A 22,785-nucleotide genomic window follows, 5' to 3' on the forward strand; every position below is an offset into this window, starting at 1 on the left:
CCCAGTGTGTAAGTGTGCATGGAACATCACTCCCTGTACATCCCCACAGTGTGTAAGTGTGTAAGTGTGCATGGAACATCACTCCCTGTACATCCCCACAGTGTGTAAGTGTGTAAGTGTGCATGGAACATCACTCCCTGTACATCCCCAGTGTGTAAGTGTGCATGGAACATCACTCCCTGTACATCCCCACAGTGTGTAAGTGTGCATGGAACATCACTCCTGTACATCCCCACAGTGTGTAAGTGTGTATGGAACATCACTCCCTGTACATCCCCAGTGTGTAAGTGTGTAAGTGTGTAGGGAACATCACTCCCTGTACATCCCCAGTGTGTAAGTGTGTATGGAACATCACTCCCAACTATGTCCCCAGCACACAGCACCTGGAAATTAGCACAGTGTGTAAGTGTGTACGGACCATCACTCCCACAACCAACTCAGCCTCAGAGCACAACGGCTGAGAACTGAAGCAAACATGTTCATTTAAAAACCTGAATTCTGGCCGGGCGGTGGTGGCGCACGCCTTTAATCCCAGCACTCGGGAGGCAGAGCCAGGCGGATCTCTGTGAGTTCGAGGCCAGCCTGGGCTACCAAGTGAGTTCCAGGAAAGGCGCAAAGCTACACAGAGAAACCCTGTCTCGAAAAAACCAAAAAAAAAAAAAAAAAAACCTGAATTCTGGCTGGAGACAAACCTCACTGGCAAAGGCTTGCCTAGCATGTGGAAGGCCCTGCATCCAACCCTATCACCACAATAAATAAGGTAATAAAGTACAGGGATTCTGTGGAAACAGAGCATAGTACCCCACTACAAATTTTGTGTTTATGTATTAGCTAAAAATCAAATTTGAAGAATGCCTGGCCCTCTCTCTCCTTTTCATTCATTCCAAATAATGTTGCCTGCATTTAGATTGGGGCTTTTCACCTGAGTTAACACAACTGAAAACCAACTTTGCACACATAACCAGAGGTTTGTCTCCTAGATGATCTAGATCTTGTCAAGTTGACAGTCAGTATTAAACATGGGGGCGGGGGGAGGGATAAAGTAAATCTATATGCAGAGGCAAGTGGTGAGGAGGATATGAGCACACCAGAGTATGTCTGATGTACTTCAGTAAAAAAAAAAAAAAAAAAAAAAAAACAGTAAGAAGAACTTACTGATATGGCTATTTTTACTCCACAGAAGACTAGATGGTTTATTTATAACTTCTATTTCAGTTACAGATGAAAATTTATCAACATTAGAAGCTACAAGATTTTCTTTTCATCTTGTTTTAAAACTGAGCCATTCGTATCTTTCAATGACAGATCTTTATACCTGTCCATGTAGGAAGCAAAGTTATTTCAAAGACTCAATAACATCAACAGTGATTTGAGATATAATGCAGGGATAAGTTTTTTTTTTTTTTAAATCAAAGAACAACAAATGAGAAACGGACTTATGGCTGTGAGTTGGCTGGGTTGGTGGAGTGCTTCCTGAGCAAACAAGAAGACCAGAGTTCACATCCCGAGAACCCGTGCAAATGCCAGGTAGCATGGCAGGTTGTCTGTAACCTCAACCTCAGGAGATAGGGACAGATTGCTGAAGCAAGCTAGCTAACAAAACTAGTGGAACTGGCAAGCTCTGCTCCAGGTCTGACTGAGAGATCCTGCCTCAAAGAACCAGGTAGAAGGGCAACCGAAAAGATTCCTGACAAGAACCTGGGGTCTCTACATGCACATGCACTTATACACATGTGCCCATACATATGAGAACACACATACACACACAACACACACACACACACACACACACACACACACACACACACACACACACACACACACACACACACACAAAGACAAAAAAGTCCAGATCTATGCAAACACAATTTCATAAACTTCCTCCTTTAGGAAGTTTTTATACTACATTCCTGATAACTCATTTGTTTAAACGCAAGAACTCATCAGCAGTAATGGGCATTTTGTGGCTTATAGACAGAAAACTATGCACAGAGATAAACCTGCATGAGTTAATTAATGGCTATGGTTTACTTCATTCTTCCTTTAAGCCACTAGAAATAATATGAAGAAAACAACAGGCTCCTTTGTAGTGGGTAGCTGTTCCAGCTTTGACTTGAAACACTGCCCCTAGTGTGGCAGCAGGTAACTGCCACCCCTGCCTATGACCTGCCCCAAGATGCGTGTGTGTTTGCTCTCTTAGCTCCTCATGGTCCTGGAGGCTGGATGTGCAGACCAAGTCAGGGTTCCCCAGAGAAGTACACTGGACTGCACCTCATCTCTCCTGGATCCTATAATCGACCCCTTATTGGTTGTAAGTTACCCCTGAAATAAACCTCTTTTAATTACCAGATAAACTATGTGGAATTGCCTCATTAATTATAGCAATACTCCTTTCATCAGATCATTATTTTAAGACATAAAGGTAAGTCAAGTCTTTCTTTTTCTCCCCTATCTCCCTCTCACCTCTCATTTTTCAGCTATTAAAAATACAGTCTTTGGTTGTTTCTAAAAACCGACCCTGGCTTACTAGCACCTCTCTTTTCTATAAACAGGCAATGCTAGCAAACGGCTGGAGTCCCATGCATGGGACACAGTGACTAAGTGAGGGGACAACCCAAAGCAACTGAGTTTCCTCTTCTCAGACAGCAGAGCAGTGGCGCCCACTTGGGGGCTAAGGAAGAACAACTTCCCGTCAATGCTGATTGAGTGCATGTGATCAATACTCGAAGCCCAAACCTGGGGGCTTCCTAAAGGCTTCCACTGTCACATGGACTACAGGTTCTCAGGGGACACCCAGAGCTCTGTTCTACCCTGGACTGTTCCTTCTGCCTACTTCCAGTCACATCCAGTTCAGAACTGGGCTGTGGACTCACACTCTGTCTTCACATTCTCCATTCCTTAGCAAGCACACCCCACTGTCCATGAGCCTCCAACAGGTTTTCAGAGAAAAGCTGTCACTGGGTTTTAGTGCTTTACATTTGTCCCGGCAGCACAAGGAAAGATTGCTGTGTTGTTCAATAAACCACAGAAGATACATGCCTAGAATGTAGTTAAAGTCAGACTGAATTCATAACCAAACCTAAATATCTTTTGGAGGGAGGGGACAGCAATCACATTCTCTATCTGTACCATCCATTTCTAAATGAACGGATAGCTACAGTTTTAGGCAATGGAAACCATAAATTTTAATTCTCAGCAGATTTAGCTTTCAATACAATCATACAATACACAAAGTATATTCACTTGAAAATTAATGACAAATTTTATTTGAGAGCAAAAATTTAGAACTGAGATGTGCTTAAATTCAACAATGTTGTTAAGAAATGATGAGACCCTGCATGTCTGCAATACCAGCATTTGGGAAGTGGAGGCAGAAGGCTCTTCAGTTTAAGGCCAGCCTTGACTACACAGTAAGTCCAAGGGCAAGACCCATGATAGTATATATTCACTACTAGGCAAGAGACATTTTTTCATAATTCTGCAACATAAATAATAATACTGAGCATAGGACAAATGGTTTGAATGCAATTTAAAAATCAGATTAAAGTTTATAGGAAGTCATATTGAAGCTTATAAACTTATACTCGTCCTCCTGAGAATTTACATTTAAAATAATAACAAAGCTAGGGGTTGAAGTAAAAATTCAGAACAGAGATGTGTTTAAATCCAGCAAAGTCTGTAAAAAGTGATGAGACCTTGCATGCCTGTGTGCTAGGCACTGAGCATTACAGAATTACCAGCACCAATGGAGGAAGAAACAAAGACAAACTCCTCATCAACCATGTACATGCAACAAAAACTCCCCAACAATGTCTAAACCCCATCAGACATAGTGCTGTGCTGCACTAAGAAAGGAAATAATCCAAAATGAGAGAGTACAAGTCAAGTCACGGGGAGGGGCAAGCCTGGTGAGTTCTGTAGTCAGAATCAGGATTTCAACCTCCAAATTCTCTGCTGCTGGTCCACAGTGAGGGTGCGATTTCTTATGAGAGTGAACTACAGCCCCTAGTGGCACCAGTGAGAACAAGACTGCAGGCAACAAAAGAATCCTTTGAAACTGTCAGAAAAATGACCCACATCAATTCTCTGGCCTGATGTGCACTTTCAGTCCTTATTAGAACCTTGAAGGCTTTTCCTTTTATGCATATTCTTATTCATGAACAAATAAAAGAGAATAATTTTCTTAAACAGGCCCAGGTTGGTCTTAAACTTGGTATATAGCTATGGCTGGCCTTGATCTCCGAGCCTTCCTCGATTACAGGCATGGGCCACTCAGAAAATAATCATTTTTCAGAGAAAAGTTTCCCATCATTACCTAAGGTCAGTGATCCCTGTGAAAAAGGCTACTGGGAAAATAAGGTGTTGAAAAATGCGTCATATGCTTTCACCAGCAGTTCAGGATTTCCGTGTTTCACATTCTCTTCATGCCAGGCTCTACCACTGAGTACACTGCAGCCCCCTCCCTTCTCTTACACACATCTTCTAGGTGTGTTCTCACACTTTGCAGGTACCATGGAGCCCTCTGACCAGAGTACAGATCGGGCTTCCTTAAAGCTCTTCCAATCAGGTCAGCAGGGAGAACCACAGAGCCAAATAATGCAAAGGAAAGATAAATCTGATTATAATAATGTAGGTTAATCAAATATAACACTCGTTTAGTCTTTTTTTTTTTTTTAACAGAAAGTGGGTCCAGTGTGTAGGGTAATCTGTGATGGATATGCTAACTTTTTTCCTTAGTGAAGCCTGGTTTTCATAAAAGAAAGACTGAAGCCAGAGCAAATTTGCTCTCAAAGATTACTCACCTCCTCATATCTGCCCATAGCACTATAATTATTCTTCTAAAGGCTAAAAAGTTACTGTCATTACTTAGGTAATGTTCTGAGGCCAAAGTAAACGTAAAGGCAGCTAATGTCCAATCACATTCAAGTAAGACTGTAGAAAGGTAAGGCATACACTAGTTAGCCCACTGTACAAATGTCAGTTAAATTACAAAGCAGAATCAGAGCTGAGGCTGAGGGAAGTGTTTTACCTGTGTCCTCGAATGTCAGACTGGTCACACACGCCCCCAAGTGCAATCCTGTGGAACTCTCGACCCAGAGTTTTGGCCACGGATCTCCCCACACTTGTCTTGCCTACTCCAGGAGGGCCAACAAAACAGAGGATTGGGCCCTTCAGGTTGTTTTTCAGCTGTCTGACAGCTAAGTATTCCAGAACCCTCTTCTTCAATTTTTCCATAGCATAATGGTCATTGTCCAGAAGAATCCGGGCTGCCCGAATGTCCAGGCGGTCTGCCAAACCAATAGAAGTCATTTTAGCACTTGGACCTTTTAAGTGAAAGAACTCTTTTCAAGCTTTGCAAGAACTTAAATATTATTCAGAAAGAAAATGATAAAAAACAGACTGGATCCTCTAAGTCTTCAAATAGATTATGCTAGCTAGGTTTTTAGGTTTTTTGTTTGTTTGTTTGTTTGTTTTGTTTTTGTCAACTTGGCACAACCTGGAGTCATCTAAGAGGAGGGAACCTCAGTTGAGAAAATGCTTCTGTAAGACTGAACTAGAGACATGCCTGTGTTGCATTTTCTCGAATGATGACTGATGTCGGAGGGCCCAATCCATTGTGGGTAGTGCCACCCTTCAGCTGGTGGTCCTGAGTACTATAAGGAAGCAGAATAAGCAAGCCATGAGGAACAAGCCAGTAAGCAGCACTTCTCCATGGCCTCTGCATCAGCTCCTTCTTTCAGGCTCCTGCCCGAATAACCTGGATAATGGACTACCGGCTGTAAAATGAAATAAGCCTTTTCCTCTCCAAGTAACTTTTAGTCATGGTGTTGATCACAGCAATAGAAAACAAGACAGAGCCCTCCATTGTGTTTGGTTATTCTATTTAAGATTTAGTGTCTCCAGAGACACTCAAAAAAAGAGAGACCCCCCTCCCCAAATCACATAATCTGCAATGATTTTCCTAGATGCATTATTTCTTTGGGGGATATGGTTTCTATATAACTTATTATGCTGGCATTTTTCCTTCAGGGTGGGGAGGGGTGGTGGGCAGAGGGATGGCTCAGGGGATAAAAGCATTTGCCGCACAGCCTGACAACCCAGAACCCACATAAAGGTGAAAGCAGAGAACCAACTCCACACAGTTGTCCATTGACATGATCCCCTCCAGGTAATAACAAAAACTTTAAAACTTAAAGAGTTTTTTCCTCATTTCAGCAGTAATATCGTATATGCCCTCCCCCAATTTAGAAACTAATAAAAAAGAAGAAAGCAGTTACCTCTAATCTATTCTCCTAACAGTCTGGTGTGTTGTCTCAGGTGGTGTGAGTATGAGCTTACATACATACTTTTCAAAATGAGATTTTATAAGTGCTTCTGTAAAATGCTTTTCTTTTCTTCCCCATTTAATGTTAGGCAATTCAATAGCATATATACATTTCAGCAACACTTTGTGGCTACTTTGTAGTGTATTATTTAATCATCCATATTCATTTAACCATTCCTATACTGAACTGGGCTCAAAAACACATTAAAAGACTTATATGCATAACCATATAGGATGTTTTACTGATACTACACAGGTAGTTTAACATACACAAATCAATAAATGTACTACATTACATTAGCAGAAAAGTCATATGATCATCTCAATAAATGCAGAAAAGCATTTGACAAAATTCACTTTCTTTTTATGATAAGAATTCAGCAAACTTTGGGGCAGAAGCTGACGACTACTGAGGAGGCTAGAACCGACGTGGGGTAAGGCACCCAGAGGCAGGCAGGCCCACAACACATGGCCCAAGCTATCAGAGCAAGGAGGAGGCTGGAACTGAGCCAGGTTAAGGCGCCCAGAGGTACTAAGACAGGAAGTATAATTTTTTCTTGGGGTTGTGGCCACTGGTATGTTGTCAATACTTTAGTGGACGGCCCCACACTCATGTGCACAGGGGCAACACTAAGCAGGTTCAGTGGGTTATACAATAATCAAAAAGTATAGCTTGGGTATAAAAACATTCACAACATTGGAACAGAACAGAGCCCAGTAATAAACCCATCCATATATGGCCAACTCATTTTCAGTAAGGCTGTCAAGACGTGTACTAGGGAAGGATAGTCTCTTCAAACAGATGCTGTAGGAAGAACTGGATAGAGCATGCAGATGAATGACAATTCCTAGAGTTGTTTTTGGCAATGATAATTTTGAAAGTGACATCAACAGCAAGTCATAAAATGCAAAATCAAGAGTTGGGCATGGTGTGCATGCTTGTAATCCTAATGCTGGACAGGGGAAGGCAGGAGGATCCTCCCCAGGTATACAGTGAGTTCCAGGCCAACCTGGCCTACATAAGACCCTGTCTCAAACAAGCAACAAAACAAACTATAACAAGTGATACTGAGAATGTGGAGAAATGGGAGCCCTCATACACTGCTACAGGAATGTGAAATGGTATGTCCAGAATTAAAACACTACAGACATTTCTTTTCTTTTGGGGGGGGTGGTTATTTCAGCTTACACTTTCATATCCCATCTACCACTCAAGGCAGTCAGTGCAGGAACTCACAGGAACTAATGCAGAGGTCATGGGGGAGTGCTACCTGATGGCTTGCTCCCCACAGCTTGCTCAGCCCGCTTTCTTATACACCCAGAACCACCAGCCCAGGGGTGGCACCACTCACCATGTGCTGGGCCCTCCAACATCAATCACCAATTAAGAAAACGCCTCACAGGCCTGCCAGTCTTATGAAAGCATTTTCTCAACTGTGGTTACTAATTCTAAAATAACTCTAGCTTTTGTCAAGTTGGAAAAACAAAAACAAAAATCAGGACAGCCTGAAAATAATAAACACCTAAGAAATTAAAAAAAAAATAGTTTGGGGGATTTTTTGTTTCTTTTTGAATCAGGGTCTCATGCAGCATAGACTTGCCTTGAACCCGCCATATGGACCTTCAGCTATTATGTTTTGGCTGCTTCTTCTCAGATGCTGTGATTACAGGTGTGTATACCACACCTGGAACTGGAAGATACTTCTAACCATTTCCTTTCCTCTCACTTCCGGACTCCTGGACACTTTTTCAGTAACTGCTGTGTTCTTGGATGATACAGAGGTTTCTTAACAAAAAATAAACCTATGAGCCAGGGAGTGGTGGTATACTCCTTTAATCCCAACAGTTGGGAGGCAGAAGCAGGTGGATCTCTATGAGTTTGAGGCCAGCCTGGTCTACAGAGTGAGTTCCATGACAGTCAGAGCTACACACAGAGAAACACTGTCTCAAGAAATTAAAAACAAACAAACAAATAAAACAAACAAATAAATAAATAAACCTACCATATGACTAAGCAGCCCCACCTCTGGGTATATGCATAAATGATTGAAATCAGGACCTTGGAGAATGTCTACATGCTGACATAAAATGCAATGTGATATTATTTACAATACCCAAGAAATGAAAGCTGTTCAAATGTCCACTAAGATGAACAGATAAAGAAAATGTGATATACCATGTAACTATTATATTTAACCTTAAAAAAAGGAAATCTTGTTACTTTCAACAGAGTTCATTACACTAAAAGAAATGAGCCAGAAACAGACACATAATGTATACTTTCATTTAAAATGTGGACTTTAAAACTCTTAGAAGCAGAGTATGATGGCTGTTAGGATCTTGAGGAAGAGGGTGTGGGAGGGTGATAGAAAAAGAGTCTCAATTTTCAGTTAGACAAGTATAAGTTCTGGAGCTCTACTACACCGTACAGTGCCTAAACCTAGCAACACTGTATGTACTCTTCAAATTTGCTAGAAGGCAGAGGGAGGCAGATCTCAGTAAGTTTGAGGCCAGCCTGGTCTACACAGTGAATTCTAGTACAACCAGAGCTGCACAGTGAGACATTGTCTCCAAATCAAACCAAACCAAACTAAACCAAAATTTGTTAAGAGGGCTGGAGAAATGGCTCTGCAGTTAAAGGCACTGGTCACATTACCAGATGACCCAGGCTCAATGCCCAGCACCCACACAGCTTTTCACAACTGTCTATAATTCTAGTTTCAGGGGACTGACAAACCTCTTCTGGTCTCCTTGGTACCGCATGCATGTGATACACAGACACACATAAAATGTTGCGAACAGCAGTTGTCACATGTTTTTATCACCTCTCCCTTTCCGACTCTGCTTCTCTATCACTCACATGCCAACTAGAAGAACACAATGAATGGGAGTCGACTTTGAGAAGTGATAGGTATACTTAGAGCGTAGGTGATGGTGATAATTTCATGAATGGTATTTTGAATTTCATCTTAACATGTGTGCAACTTTTTCTATGCCACAACATCTCAATAAAGTGGTTTCAAAATGACAAAGTAAAAATCTGTTGCTGTTTGTTTTTTGAGATAGAGTTTCCCAGTGTAGCCCAGGCTGGCCTTGAGTCTAGAACCCTGCTGAGTGTAGGAGTACAGGCAGGTGCCATCATGTCCTGCTGTGATGTGTAAAACGAAAATCGGCATCAGCTTTCTGAGAGACCCTGGGACTGACGGACAGGTGTCGGTGTGAGCTCACCTGTTGTGCTCTTGTTCCATGGAAGCTCCACCATAAGTTCCAAATAATTTCTAGTCAGAGCATATTCAGGCATTGATTGAGGCATTTTTTTGAGTCTGTGGGGAGAAAATACGTAGCCAACAGGTTCAAGAACACAATAATTCCACAAAAACAGAAAAATCAAGCATGCTTCCTTACCATGAATAATTGAAAACCCTGAACAAAGGTTTTAAAGAGCTAGTTGACACGTTTATATATAATATATATTATATATAAAAATCAGAATATATATATCATAAAATGGATGCTCTATTAAACACCAAGGTTATCCTGAATGTGCAAGCCACTGCATGTATATACAGACTAAATACCCATACCAGTAAAAATTTAATAAAATATATCCTATTTTGTTGTTGAGGTTTTCCCGTAATTTGCCTATATGAGGAAGAACTGACAGTCTCCATCCCCAGAGTTAATTAACTAATTAATTCACTGCAGTACTGGGGACAGAACCTGGAGCCTTATATGTGACAGGCAAGCATGCTACTGCTGGGCTATAGCCCCAGCTCTCCTCTGGCTTTATAATCTAACGAGAAATGAAATAACAGAGCTGGGATACACCTCAGCAGCAGAGCACATGCTTACTGTCCACAAGGTCCTGGGTTAAACTCTTAGAACCACAAAACAAACAGACTCCTGACATGTGAACGACACTGTAACTAAACAAAGACAATTGGCCAATTCTTTTAGACACTGAAAATGCAGCTACAATAGTTAGGTGTGACAGCAGAATACAAGCAGCACAGATAGATCACCTCTTAGTGTTTGAAGAAAAGATGAGTGAAAGTGGTGTTAGTTTAGGAGTATTAATAATGTTTTCACAGCTGAGCATGGTGGTACATGCCTATGGTCTATTCACTTAGGAGGCTGAGGCAGAAGAATTGGGTTCAAAGCCAAGTCCAGTCTGATCTCCACAGAGAGATCATTTCCAAAAAAGCTGATTCCAAAAAAGCTGATCCCCAAAAAAGAAATGTTTCAAGATGTAAGCTACACAAAACAATGAAGAAAGAGGGTGAATTCCACCAATCACAGCTGAAAGTCAAGAGTTAGGGAGGTGGGGCTGGAGAGATGGCTTAGCAGTTAAGAGCACTTGCTATCCTCACAGAGGACCAGGGTTTGATTCCCAGCACCCACGTGGTGGCTCACAACCATCTGTAACTCCAATCCCAGCAGATCCAATGCTCTCTTCTGGCTCCTCAGGCACTGCATGTATGTACAGGCTAAATACACATACAAGTAAAAAAATAAATTGAAAGAAAGCAAAGAATTAGGAAGATCAGAAAGACAAAAGTTGGCAATGAAGTAATATGCATAGGTAGCCAAGAACCGACCAAGCATAAGAAAATGATCAGTAAATAAACAATATGCAGCTTTCAGTCTGTGACTCAAGGTAGCATAATCAAGTTTCCACAAGCAGTAATTTTTAACATTAGCAAGCAAAGTGAAAATACTAATGAACTTTTACCTTTTTATCTCCTTGACACAGACTTTATGAGCCTGCTCCGGCATACTTGATGTTTTTATTTTTTTCTCTAGCATGACAATGTCATCATTATCTTCTTCCTCATCCTCATCTTCTAAAGTCCCTGGGATATGTGTAATCCTTCTGATGGGGCGTATTGCTATAACCTAAGTAGAAAGGATACGTCAAAACAAATTGGAGCTGAGGCAGGAGGGCCAAGAATTAAAGGGCAACCTAGACTACAAAATGAGCCCTGTCTCCAAAATATTAACAAAACAAAACAAGAAAGGAGAGAAAAAAGGAGCAGTGAGGGGGAGGAAAAAAGGGGGCGAGAAAGAATGAGAGAGAGAGGAGGGGAGAGAAGTACTAGGCTAAGGTAGGCCAGGATGGGTGCTACACAGACACTTCTATGGCTTTTTTTTGGTATCTTAAGGGAATAAGGTTCAGAACTACTGGGAGGCAGGTGCACACATTCATACTGTAGAACTTAAAAAGCAGACCAGCATCAAGTGGGCAGGACTGCCAGTGCACACAACAGCTAAAAAGTGTCTGCAAGAAACACCAGGAAGCACAGGTGTCTTCTGCACCTAACTGCCCAGCTGTTTACTCACACCCATCCTCACCTACACTCAGTAACTGCCATTGTTCTTCTGCATGCAAATGTCTCTTAGCATCCCCAACCTTTCCACGGTAATTCAACCTCACCTGTCTCGTGACCCATCCTGGGTGAGTGCCACCTTGCTTACTTCCTTCTTGTGATGTTCTGCTTCTCCAGCAAGGGGTTGTTAACCCCCCCACCCCCATCAGTTACACTGCTTCAGTAACTTCTGGCTCAAATTGTTCTTTTTCCAATCCAAACTCTTTTCTGTGCCAGTTTGAACAGACTTTCCCTTCTCAAGTGGTTTTTATTGATGTTTTCTCTTCCCATGATCTCCTCCCCTAACTGGAGAGACAGTGTTTCTCTGTGTAGCCCTGGCTCTTCTGGAACTTGCTTTGTAGACCAGGCTGGCCTCAAACTCAGAACCTGCCTCTGCCTCTCGAGTGCTGGGATTAAAGACATATGCCATCATCACCTGGCTTTTCCCCATGATCTTACTATCATATTTTAAAAGTACTGTATGTGTTCTTTGAATTACCAACTCATTAGTATCATCAACTAACTCCAACTATTGCTAGACAAACATGATATACTAGCATTTTGGGAATGTTGTTAAGAACTGAGATGGGATTTATATACTAAAAAAGAATAAAATCTAGGCAATAAAATGAAGTACTTTGACACATCAAGATCTTCTGAGAAACAGTTAACTTTTGTCTTCTCCTTTTTCAAATTCTTCTCAAGTGTATTTGTTTGTGAGATAGGGTCTTGCTATGTAGCTCATGCTGGCTCCCATCTCCTTCACTCAAGAGATCACCTTACTTCCAGCTCCCTAGTAGCTAGAAATACAAACATACACTGGCTTCCAAGTTTTTCTTTTCTCAATAGAACTTAATCTCATATTACAGAGAAAGGAAGAAAATATAATAAAAGAATGACTGGGTATGGTGGCATGCTGGTGGCCATTAAGAATATACAACAGCATCTAGGCAGTGGGACTGGGTCCTTTGCTCAGTGCATGAATTGGCTGTTTGAAACCTGGGGCTATTGCAGGGACACTTGGCTCAGCCTGGGAGGAGGGGACTGGACCTGCCTGGACTGAGTCTACCAGGTTGATCTCAATCCTTGGGGGAGTCTTTGCCCTGAAGGAGATGGGAATGGGGGGTGGGCTGGGGGGAAGGGGACGGGGGATGGTGGGGGGAGAGGGGCGAGAACAAGGGAATCTGTGGCTGATATGTAGACTTAAATTATATTATAAAATTAAATTAAAAAAGAATATACAACAGATGGCAATTAATAATTCAGGTGTTGACCCATCAGAGGAGTAACCCTCTGATGGAGGAATCTCATCAGCAAGGCTTACGGGACCACAGATTCTGACACCAGTTACTTCTGTCTATAATTTTCTCATGTGCCATTACATTTCTTCTCTAATAATAGCTGTATGCTGTGGGATGTCTTTCTGTATGCTGTGAATATGTGCTGCACTGACTGGTTGAGAAATAAAGCTGTTTGGCCAATGGTGAAGCAGAATAAGGTTAGGTGGTACATTCCAACTGGAGAGAGAGGAAAAGGAAAGGGGAGGTGGAAGAGACGCTGAGACCTGCCACCAGGAGAAGCAAGATATGGAAGAACTGGTAAGCCACGAAGCCACATAGTAACTCATAGATAAATAGAAATGGGTTAAATTATAAGAGCCAGCTAGAAAGAAGCTTGAGCCACAGGCCATCCAATTTACAAATAATATAAGCCTGTGTGTTTATTTGGGACTAAGCAGCTTCTGGACACAAGTGGACCAGGTGGGACACAGGAAACTTCTGACTACAGCTATGGGTGTTTCCCCATTGCTTGCGTGTTTATCTCATGAATATATTTTCATCTACTGGGCACACATATAACTGTGGATGGTCAGGAAAATGATTTCTGTTCATGCTATATAATTCTGATGAAAAGAAATAATACTCAGATATTTTTCATAATTCAGACCGAAATAAGAAAATGACAGTACAGTTACAAAGCAGCTTTTTCAAATCCAAAATCAACTAGTTGCCCCTGGCGATGAACTGTATAAAGACAAATTCCCAAGTGTCTGTTTGTTGAACCAAAGTCGGGCAGAAAACAACATCAATAGACATAATCCTTTCAACAACTGCCTTTCTGAGCATGCTCCTAACCTTAAGGTTCAGCCAACTAACTGTTTATTAAGTCCTGAATTCCAATGTCACTCACTGTCTGGGAACCCTGACCACTTAGAGCTATGTGCCTGCTTTACTCACCATGCCTGGTCAGTATGACCTCCCTGGCCTGAAAGAAACTGTGTGACTTATCATGTGTTATTAGAATGGGTCAGACCCTGTATATGTAACTCATATTTGTTCAGATGTTAGCTGTTAAAGGTAGTGTGATGTGGGTGCAGAGAGAGGTGTGTAGAGGAGAGAGGTGTGTGTAGGGGAGAGATGTGTGTGTAGGAGAGAGATGTGGGTAAAGAGAGATGTATGGAGAGAAGAGATATAGCTGTTGAAGGAAGTGTGTGTAGAAAGAGCTGTGTAGAACTATGTAGAAAGCTGCTGTATAAAGAACTGTGTAGAAGATGAATAGCTATGTAGAAGAGAGAGCTTATGTAGCTATGTAAAAATGAGATGTAACTATGTATAGAGATGTGTGACTGTGTAGAAGGAAGATGTAGCTGGGGAGAGAGATGTAACTGTGTGTAGAGATGTATGACAGTGCAGGAGAGAGACATATGTATGTAAAGAGAGCTATGTAGCTGTATGTAAAGAGATATAGCTGTGTGGAGACAGATTTTCAGAAACAGATTTTTTAAAGATGAAGTAAAAGAGAAAGTTACCATCAGAAAATATGTGGGTTTTTTTTTTGTTTGTTTGTTTTGTTTTTTTCAAGACAGGGTTTCTCTGTGTAGCTTTGCGCCTTTCCTGGAACTCGCTTTGGAGTTCCAGGCTGGCCTCGAACTCACAGAGATCCGCCTGCCTCTGCCTCCCGAGTGCTGGGATTAAAGGCGTGCGCCACCACCGCCCGGCATGTGTTTCTTTATTACCCCTCAGATAGAAAGTCTAGCCCTCATCACATTCATGGATTTTTTTTTTTTTTGCATACCCTGGGTGCTGCCTGGAGGCTGGTCCTCTGGGAAGCATTATCAGTCCATGTCTATAATCTTACAGAACAAAAAAGAAAATGTAATAAAAGAGCAGTAGGTATGGTGGCACACATCTATAATCTTACAGAGAGAGAGAAAATATAATAAAAGAGTGAGCTTGGTATGGAGGCACATGTCTATATCCTGGTACTCTTGAGGCTAGAGAAAGAGAACTGCTTTGAGTTCAAGTCCAGCTTGGGTGACAAAGCAAGACCCTGCCAAGAAAGAAAAAAAAAAAAAAAAAAAAAAAAGGAAAGAAAAGGAAAATACTTACCCGCTTGTCATCATCTTGTTTGGGTTTCCGGGTTTTCTGAAGTAATTTAAGGCCTTCAATCTGTCTGACAAGCAGAGGTATGGTCATCTTGAACCGATCCTCCAGGCTCACAGCGTCTAAGATCTAGGAAATTCAAGTCAATCAATAGCACCTATCCCAGAAGCACACACTCTAAACACAGCAGGTAGAACCATGACTTAAGTCCTTAAATTACAAGAAGGGCAAAACTATAATCCGAATGGCCCTGGCCCTGCCGGGGCCCTATCAGGGTGGTGTGGCAGTGCCTGGGCAGTTGCCACTGAACTACCGAGGCAAAGCTAAGGAGCAGATCTGAGGCACTCTGTGTTGCTGTGGGCCTCACCTCTAGCCCTGCCTGAATCTCTTACCTCCCTGCCACTTTGGGACATTGGCCACACTGGGCCAGCCAGTCTCCTCCAGGGAGCTATGGGATGCAGCCACCCTGCCAATTTTCAATGTATGCTCCTCTAAACTAAAAGAACCTCAATAATTCCATTAACCATGATAGGAATCATGCTATAGTATAATTAACTATATTATTAGTCAAGTGGAAATGAGCAGAATTATAAAAAGACACAACCAAAATATTGATTTTTATTTGAAAATGTCATATATCCCATGATCAAGAATTAAACATATAGCTGGGCTTGGTAACACAGGCCTGTAATCCTAGCTACTTGGCAGACTGAGGGACAGGGATGTCAAGTTCAAGGCCTTCCTAGACTAGAGTGAGTTCAAGGCCAGCTTGAGCAACTTAATGAGACACTGTCTCATAACACAAAGTAGAAAAATAGGGCTGAGCAGATAGAATAGTAGTAGAATGTTTGCCTAGTATGTGTAAGACCTTGGGTTCAATAATAGTACTAAAAAGAAAAAAGATAACCAAACATAATTGATTTCAACTGTTTCTGAAAATTAGTCTATGTATATTTTGGATCTCAGTAAATTCTAGGTTCAAAATACTAACTTATGTATATGTCTGTGTACGTATGCATGGTGTGTGTGTGTGTGTGTGTGTGTGTGTGTGGTGCATGCACACATGTGTATGGAGGCCAAAGGGGTCAATGTCAGATGTCTTCCTTTATCTCTTTCCAACTTATCTTTTGCGATAGGATTTCTCAGTGAATCCAGCACTTGCCAAGTTTGGCTAGACACTCACTAGCCAGTGAGCCTCCAGGGTCCATAGTCTCCTGAAGTGCTGGAGTTGCAAATGCACACTGACTTCCATGCCTGGGTTTAACGTGAGTGCTCAAACTCTGACTCAGGTCCCCATCCCTGCATAGCAAGCAAGCACTTTACCCATGGAGCAATCTCCCCAGACCCAAATATTAAATTTTTCTGTAGCTAATTAACAGCTCTCAAGGACAGCCTGATTCGGCAGCTCCAAAGCATGCCTGCTCTCTCCTGCTTCTACCTCTTGAATCTGTACCAACCAGTGCCTACCAGTTGAGGACCTGAATTTGGACTTCCAGGAACCTGTAAAAGCTGGGTGTGCTGGCTCACCTCCATAACCTTAACACTTGGAGGGTAGGGGAAGAGCCAGGCAGATGTCCCAGAGCTCACTGTCAGCCAGTCTGGCCAGCCAGAGAGCTCCAGGTTCAATGAGGGACCCTGTCTAAAGAAGTAAGGAGTAAAGTGATGGAGAAAGACGTCCAATATCGATCTCTGGCCACCTCCCCACACACCCCAAATATGTGAAATTGCAAGAAAAAATAAATTTAAATAAAAATTAAATATTTACTTTAAAAAATCATTTTTGCTTTCTCCGTTGTCATAAACTGACCACCACTACCTACTACTGACTGCACCCAAGCATTGGTTGTGTAAACACCAATGTAAACTCTGTTTTCTCTGCCTTGGTCAGGAGACAGTCTGGCTGTGCAGTCTGAACTAGCCTTGAACTGCTGATCCAGAATGCTGAGATTACAGGTGTGTGCCACCAGGCCTGGTAAAAATAACCACCTTCAAAAGTCAATTTGTATTCTTTCTTTCCATCCCCACTTCCTCCTCCCCTTTTCTTGAGAGAGGGTCTCATGTAGCTAAAGTTGGCTTTGAACTCCATATGCAGGCAAGGATGACCATGAACTTCTGATCTCTCCACCCTTACCTCCAAATGCTTGAATGACAGGCATGTGCCATAATGCCTGGCAAAGGTCAATTTTTTAAAAAAAGGAAAAGCATTTTAACTACTTCCTTCAGTCTTCAGAATGTGTTTATGAAGGTGAACGTGTGAGCACTATCCAGATCTATTCCAGAAGGGCACAGTACCTGGAGCTTCTCTTTGTTGCTTGTTCGAATAATTGAAGTTAGAATGTCTGGTAGCGCTTCCCTTGGCAGACTATCTAAAAGACGTCTCAATTTAGCAACGGCAGGGACTGACATATCCAACATTTCAACCAACTAAAAGGAAAAAAGAGAGTCTAATGAAATCAAGCAGTGGCATTTGTGAACCAAAATAATCAGATTTTCAGCAGGTTTAATGTTTGGGTCTACATCTTTTGTCTTGAAAGATCACTGATTCATACATGGCAAACATTTCACAGGCCACAGAAGAAACAAGTACTTCACAGAATGCACATCAGAGGGCCTGAGAGGTGTCTCAGCAGACACAGTTGCCACTCTCCAGGCTTGCTGACCTGAGTCTGACCCCCAGGATCCACGGTAGAAGGAGAAAACTGACTTTTGAAAGTTGTCTTCTGACCCCACACACGCACAAAAAAATAAGTAAATAATAAAGTACTTTTAAATGTCTACGAATGAAAAGCAAAAATGGCTAGTAAGTATTTTTTTTTTTTTCAGACTAGAATGTTTGTTTATTGTTGTTTGATTTTTTTTTTTCCATCACAGGCAATTTATTTTGTTCTATTCATTCACAGTTAATACAGAAAATACTTGGAAACATTTCCATATAATGTTTGACACAGAAATCATCAAATAGAAGTATACAATGTTGACAGGAGGCAGTACATTTATAATTTATAACCCCAAATGTATTTATAAATTAGAAATGGAAAGATCTACAAATGAAATTATGAAGGTTCACCAAAGTCATTTAATCTGTCAGTTTCTCATTCATTTTTATGTCTTAATAATATTCTATTGTATGAATAAGCCACATTTTATTTCTCTCCAGTATTTGATAGCTATTTGAGTTGTTTTAACATTTTTACTATTAGCAACACACTGCTGTAAACCTTCATGTACATGTTTCATAGGTGCACATTTTCAGTAGTTTGAGGTTATATTCCTAAGGGTAGAATTGTTGAGTAACAGAGTAACAATGTTTTGCATTTTGACCAACCACCAGACTGTTTTGCCAAAGTGGCACACCATTTTACAATCTCACTAAATCCTTGTTTTTAAGGCTCTGATTTTTGTACAAAAGCATTCAATCATTCTGTCAGACCAAACCAGGAAAAGTAAGCTATAGTTCAGAGCTGTTCTATTCCATTTACTATGCAAAGCCAATCTTGGCGTTTGCAACTCTCAGCCCTTTTGAGTATTCTTGCAGTGTTCACCTTTTCCTCCACCACTTTTTTTTCTTCTTTTTTTCTGGTTTATTTCTATCTATTACAAATGTATAAAAAAATCCTCCATCAACGCTGCTAATAGCAGCAGAACCTTGAGAAATATACCTTTGGTTTGCCTCAGAAAAGGAACATATATTGTACTGTAAAGTTTATAAAATTGGTGCAAAACATTGTAATAATGTTACAATACCAGTTTTAAGAGTTCAGTGACTAATGGGGAGCTGATGGGATACATGCAGAACTGTGAAAACGATCTCACTTAGCCAGCTGTACACGTAGACTGTAAATCTACATTCAGATCATTTCTGAACTAAGACTATCATCTCAGTTTATCTGTTGAGGTCAACCAGGAAACCCTAGAATATACCTTGATTTTTGCAAAAAAACAAAATAGGGGGAGGGGTTTCTTCAGCATTTCAGTCCACGAGTAACAGTATCCTAACAGGCAAAGTGTTCTCTCACTGTCAACATAGAATGAACTGCTGCTGGAGGTCAACTTGGGCTTTAATTTGCATTAGCACTTACATGCATAGTAGTCCAAGTTGTTGACCTCATGACTTTGAAAAGTAACTCTAAAAAAGTAAAATGGCCCTTCTTGGAAGACTAAAGAAAGACATCCAGCCACAATTGTAAAAAGTCTCATCAAAACAATATACCCTTTTATGAATTACGCCTCAATTAAAAAAGAAAAGAAAAGAAAGTAGCCCCAAATAAGAAGCAGCTCTGAAAAAAAAAATATAACTTAAGATATTTGAAAAAAACAAGGTGAATACAGGTTCAAAAGTAATTAAGATATATTTTCTTAAGGCTATCTAGAATTAGGCTTTAAAGAATTCTACCATTTCAAGTTTACCACTAGTTACTAGATACCTATTTACAAACAAGATGTTCACCTTTTTTGTTCCTTTATCAAGAGAAAAATCTACCTTCAGACTATGAGGGTGGTGATGGGGAGGGACTAGAAAACAAGATTCAAACAATCCCATGCAAATATCACATTTTTCAATTGGAAGAACTCCAAACTGCACTAGAAGTTTCAATCACTAAGACACTTTCCATTGAAATGATTTAAGTACAACTACATGGCACCAAGGTTTAGACCTAATATAGGCCTGACAACCAAGTCCTTGTTTTCTGGAAGAAAGGCCTCAAAAGTCCCACTCAATTCCATATAACAATACTTCAAAGATCAATTAGATTTTCCTTTCCTTAATATTTTTGTTTTTGACTTCTAATCCTAAAGACTAGATTAAAACTTAGCTCATTTCCCAGAAGGCATTGCTTCCCTTTGCTCTATGAAAGAGTCCACCAAGACCTCTTCCTCAAAACCATCTAGCCCCCAGCCTCCAGCCTTTGCTTATGATGCATCTTTCTCAACATCCTGAAAAGGTAATGTAGGTAAAATATGCTCATAAACATTAAAACTAGTTGTTAGAAAGACGTAACTAGCTTTATAATTTAAGTTTTAAAGCATAAATACTTGCAGCTTAATCTGCACTGACAATGATTGTCGAAGCCTAGAATTCAACATTTACAAATTCTCATTCACACACACAAAACACACTATTATCACACAACTTATGTCTTGAGAGAATCTTCTGCTTTTTAAATCTTTGGCCTCCCAGTCAATCCCAAGTTCAACCAACTTTTCCGAGTTCTGGTAGTTACCTGGACCACTGAGGCATTGCCACAAGACTTCTTCTCTTTTGAAACATCCTTTTTCTCTAGATATTAGGATAGCTACACCAGCTTGTTTCTTCTGTGGTGTATGTTGGTGTGGGATTATCTATTTCTTGATTTTTCATGGATGTGTTTAGCTTCTTTGGGTTGAATTTTCCCTTCTAGTGCTTTCTGTAGGGCTGGGTTTGTAGACAGGTATTGATTAAATCTGGTTTTATCCTGGAATATTTTGTTTACTCCGCCTATGGTGATTAAGAGTTTTGCTGGGTATAATAGTCTGGGTTGGCATCCGTGGTCTCTTAGTGTCTGCATGAGATTTGTCCATGATCTTCTAGCTTTCATAGTCTCTATTGAGTAGTCTGGTGTTATTCTGATGGGTTTACCTTTATATGTTACTTGGTCTTTTTCCTTTGCGGCTCTTAATATTTTTTCTTTGTTCTCTGTGTTTAGTGTTTTGATTATTATGTGGCGAGGGGACTTTTTTTTTGGATCCAGCCTATTCGGTGTTCTGTAAGCTTCTTGTATCTTCATAGGTATTTCTTTCTTTAGGTTAGGAAAGTTTTCTTCTATGATTTTGTTGAATATATTTTCTGTGCCTTTGAGTTGGTATTCTTCTCCTTCTTCTATCCCTATTATTCTTAGGTTTGGTCTTTTCATGGTGTCCCAAATTTCCTGGATGTTTTGTGTTATGACTTTTTTGTCTCTAGTGTTTTCTTTGACTGACGAATCTATTTTCTCTATCATGTCTTCAGTGTCAGAGATTCTCTGTTCCATCTCTTGCAATCGGTTGGTTATGCTTGTTTCTGTAGTTCCTGTTCGTTTTGTCAGGATTTCTATTTCCAGCATTCCCTCAGCATGTGTTTTCTTTATTGTCTCAAATTCATTTTTCAGATCTTGGAATGTTTCTTTCATCTGTTTAATTGCTTTTTCTTGGCTTGATTTGATTTCTTCCCATTTTTTGTTCGTTTTTTCTTCCATTTCTTTAAGGGAGTTTTTAATTTCCTCTCTAATGGAGTTTTTCATTTCCTCTTTAAGGGAAGTTTTTATTTCCTCTTTAAGAGAGTTTTTCATTTCCTCTTTAAGGAAAGTTTTTATTTCCTCTTTAAGGTAGTTTTTCATTTCCTCTTTAAGGAAAGTTTTTATTTCCTCATTGAGGGAATGTTTTATTTCTTCTTTAAGGGCCTCTATCATCTTCTTAAAGTCATTTTTAGGGTTGATCTCTTCTGTTTCTTCTGTCATGGTATGTTTAGGTCTTGCAGGTGTAGAATCACTAGGTTCTGATGTTGCCATATAGGTCTTTATGTTGTTGCCTGTATTTTTGCACTGGCGTCTACTCATCTTTTCCTCCGTGCAGTGCAGGTGGTGTCTGTGTCTGAGAGTACCTCTCTTGTTCTAATTTTTAGTCTTGGTTTAGTAGGGGTTCTTGGTTAAATTGGTGCTATTGGGCTGTGTCTTCAGGGACAGCTGATTTCAGTCGGTGAATTATATACTTATGATTCTCGTGATCTGGTTTGGTGACTGGGTAGCGCCTTTTTCTTTGTTCCCAGGTCACGTTTTGTTCATTTGTCAACTCCTCAGCTGATCTTGTTTCTTCAGACTTCAAACTGTATGCATCTGAATCCTCTCCCAGATGGGTTTCAGCTGAGCAGGGTAGTCTCACCAACACCTCCAAGTTGTTGGGTTTCACAGGATCAACAGTTGGGCCCTGGGTTGTCCCCAGACGGAGTGTCCAGACTCGCCCCGGTTCCGACCCACGGAGATAGTCTCTTCCCCAGGTGTTGGGGCTAGGGGCGTCCCTGTTCCAAGCTGTGTCTGCCCCTCTCCGTCCCCAGGCCTGTCCACCCCTGTGGCCCACCGCCACAGGCCCACCTGCGTCCACTTGTCTCTGCCGCCGGGCCTGTATGTCCCTGTCAGCTGCCGCTGGGTCTGTCTGCCTCTGCTGGCGGCCAACGGGCCTGTATGTCTCTGCCGGCTGCTGCTGCTGCGGGCCTACCCACCTCTGCCTGTCACTGCCGCCGGGCCCATCCACCTCTGCGAACTGCCACGGGGCCTGTATGTCTCTGCCGGTTGCCGCTGGGCCTGTATGTCCCTGTCGGCTGCTGCCACCGGGCCCTTCCACCTCCGCGGGTCGCCGCCGCGGACCCACCTGTGTCTGCCTGTCTTCGCTGCGTGGCCTGTCCACCTCTGTGGACCACCGCCAGGCCTGAATGTCTCTGTCGGCCGCCGCCGCCGCCGGTCCTGTCCACCTCCGTCTGCTTATCTCTGCCGCAGGGCCTGTCCACCTCTGTGGGCCGCCGCTGGGCCTGAATGCCTCCGCCAGCTGCCGCTGGGCCTAAATGTCCCTGTCAGCCACTGCCGCCGGACCCGTCCACCTCCGCGGGCCGCTGCCACAGGCCTACCTGCGTCTGCTTGTCTCCGCCATCTTGAATCTCTCCTAGTAAGTATTTAATACTAAAATTTATACAAGGCTTTATAAA

The 22,785-nt window shown here is 41.6% G+C and overlaps 1 protein-coding gene across 1 annotated transcript in view; it reads right to left on the bottom strand.

Annotated features, from left to right (window-relative positions):
• Nucleotides 1–22,785, bottom strand: part of Lonp2 (lon peptidase 2, peroxisomal) — a 105,692-nt gene that overhangs the window by 68,683 nt on the left and 14,224 nt on the right. The window contains exons 3-7 of the mRNA XM_006971759.4: nt 17,367–17,498; nt 15,081–15,203; nt 11,058–11,221; nt 9,554–9,648; nt 5,030–5,288 (exon numbers count right to left, since the gene is read on the bottom strand). Of these exons, the coding sequence (XP_006971821.1) occupies nt 5,030–5,288; nt 9,554–9,648; nt 11,058–11,221; nt 15,081–15,203; nt 17,367–17,498 (773 nt within the window). The remainder of the gene's footprint in view (nt 1–5,029; nt 5,289–9,553; nt 9,649–11,057; nt 11,222–15,080; nt 15,204–17,366; nt 17,499–22,785) is intronic.

The sequence above is a fragment of the Peromyscus maniculatus genome, chromosome 5 (assembly GCF_049852395.1).
Source record: "Peromyscus maniculatus bairdii isolate BWxNUB_F1_BW_parent chromosome 5, HU_Pman_BW_mat_3.1, whole genome shotgun sequence".
Taxonomy (NCBI): Eukaryota; Metazoa; Chordata; class Mammalia; order Rodentia; family Cricetidae; genus Peromyscus; species Peromyscus maniculatus.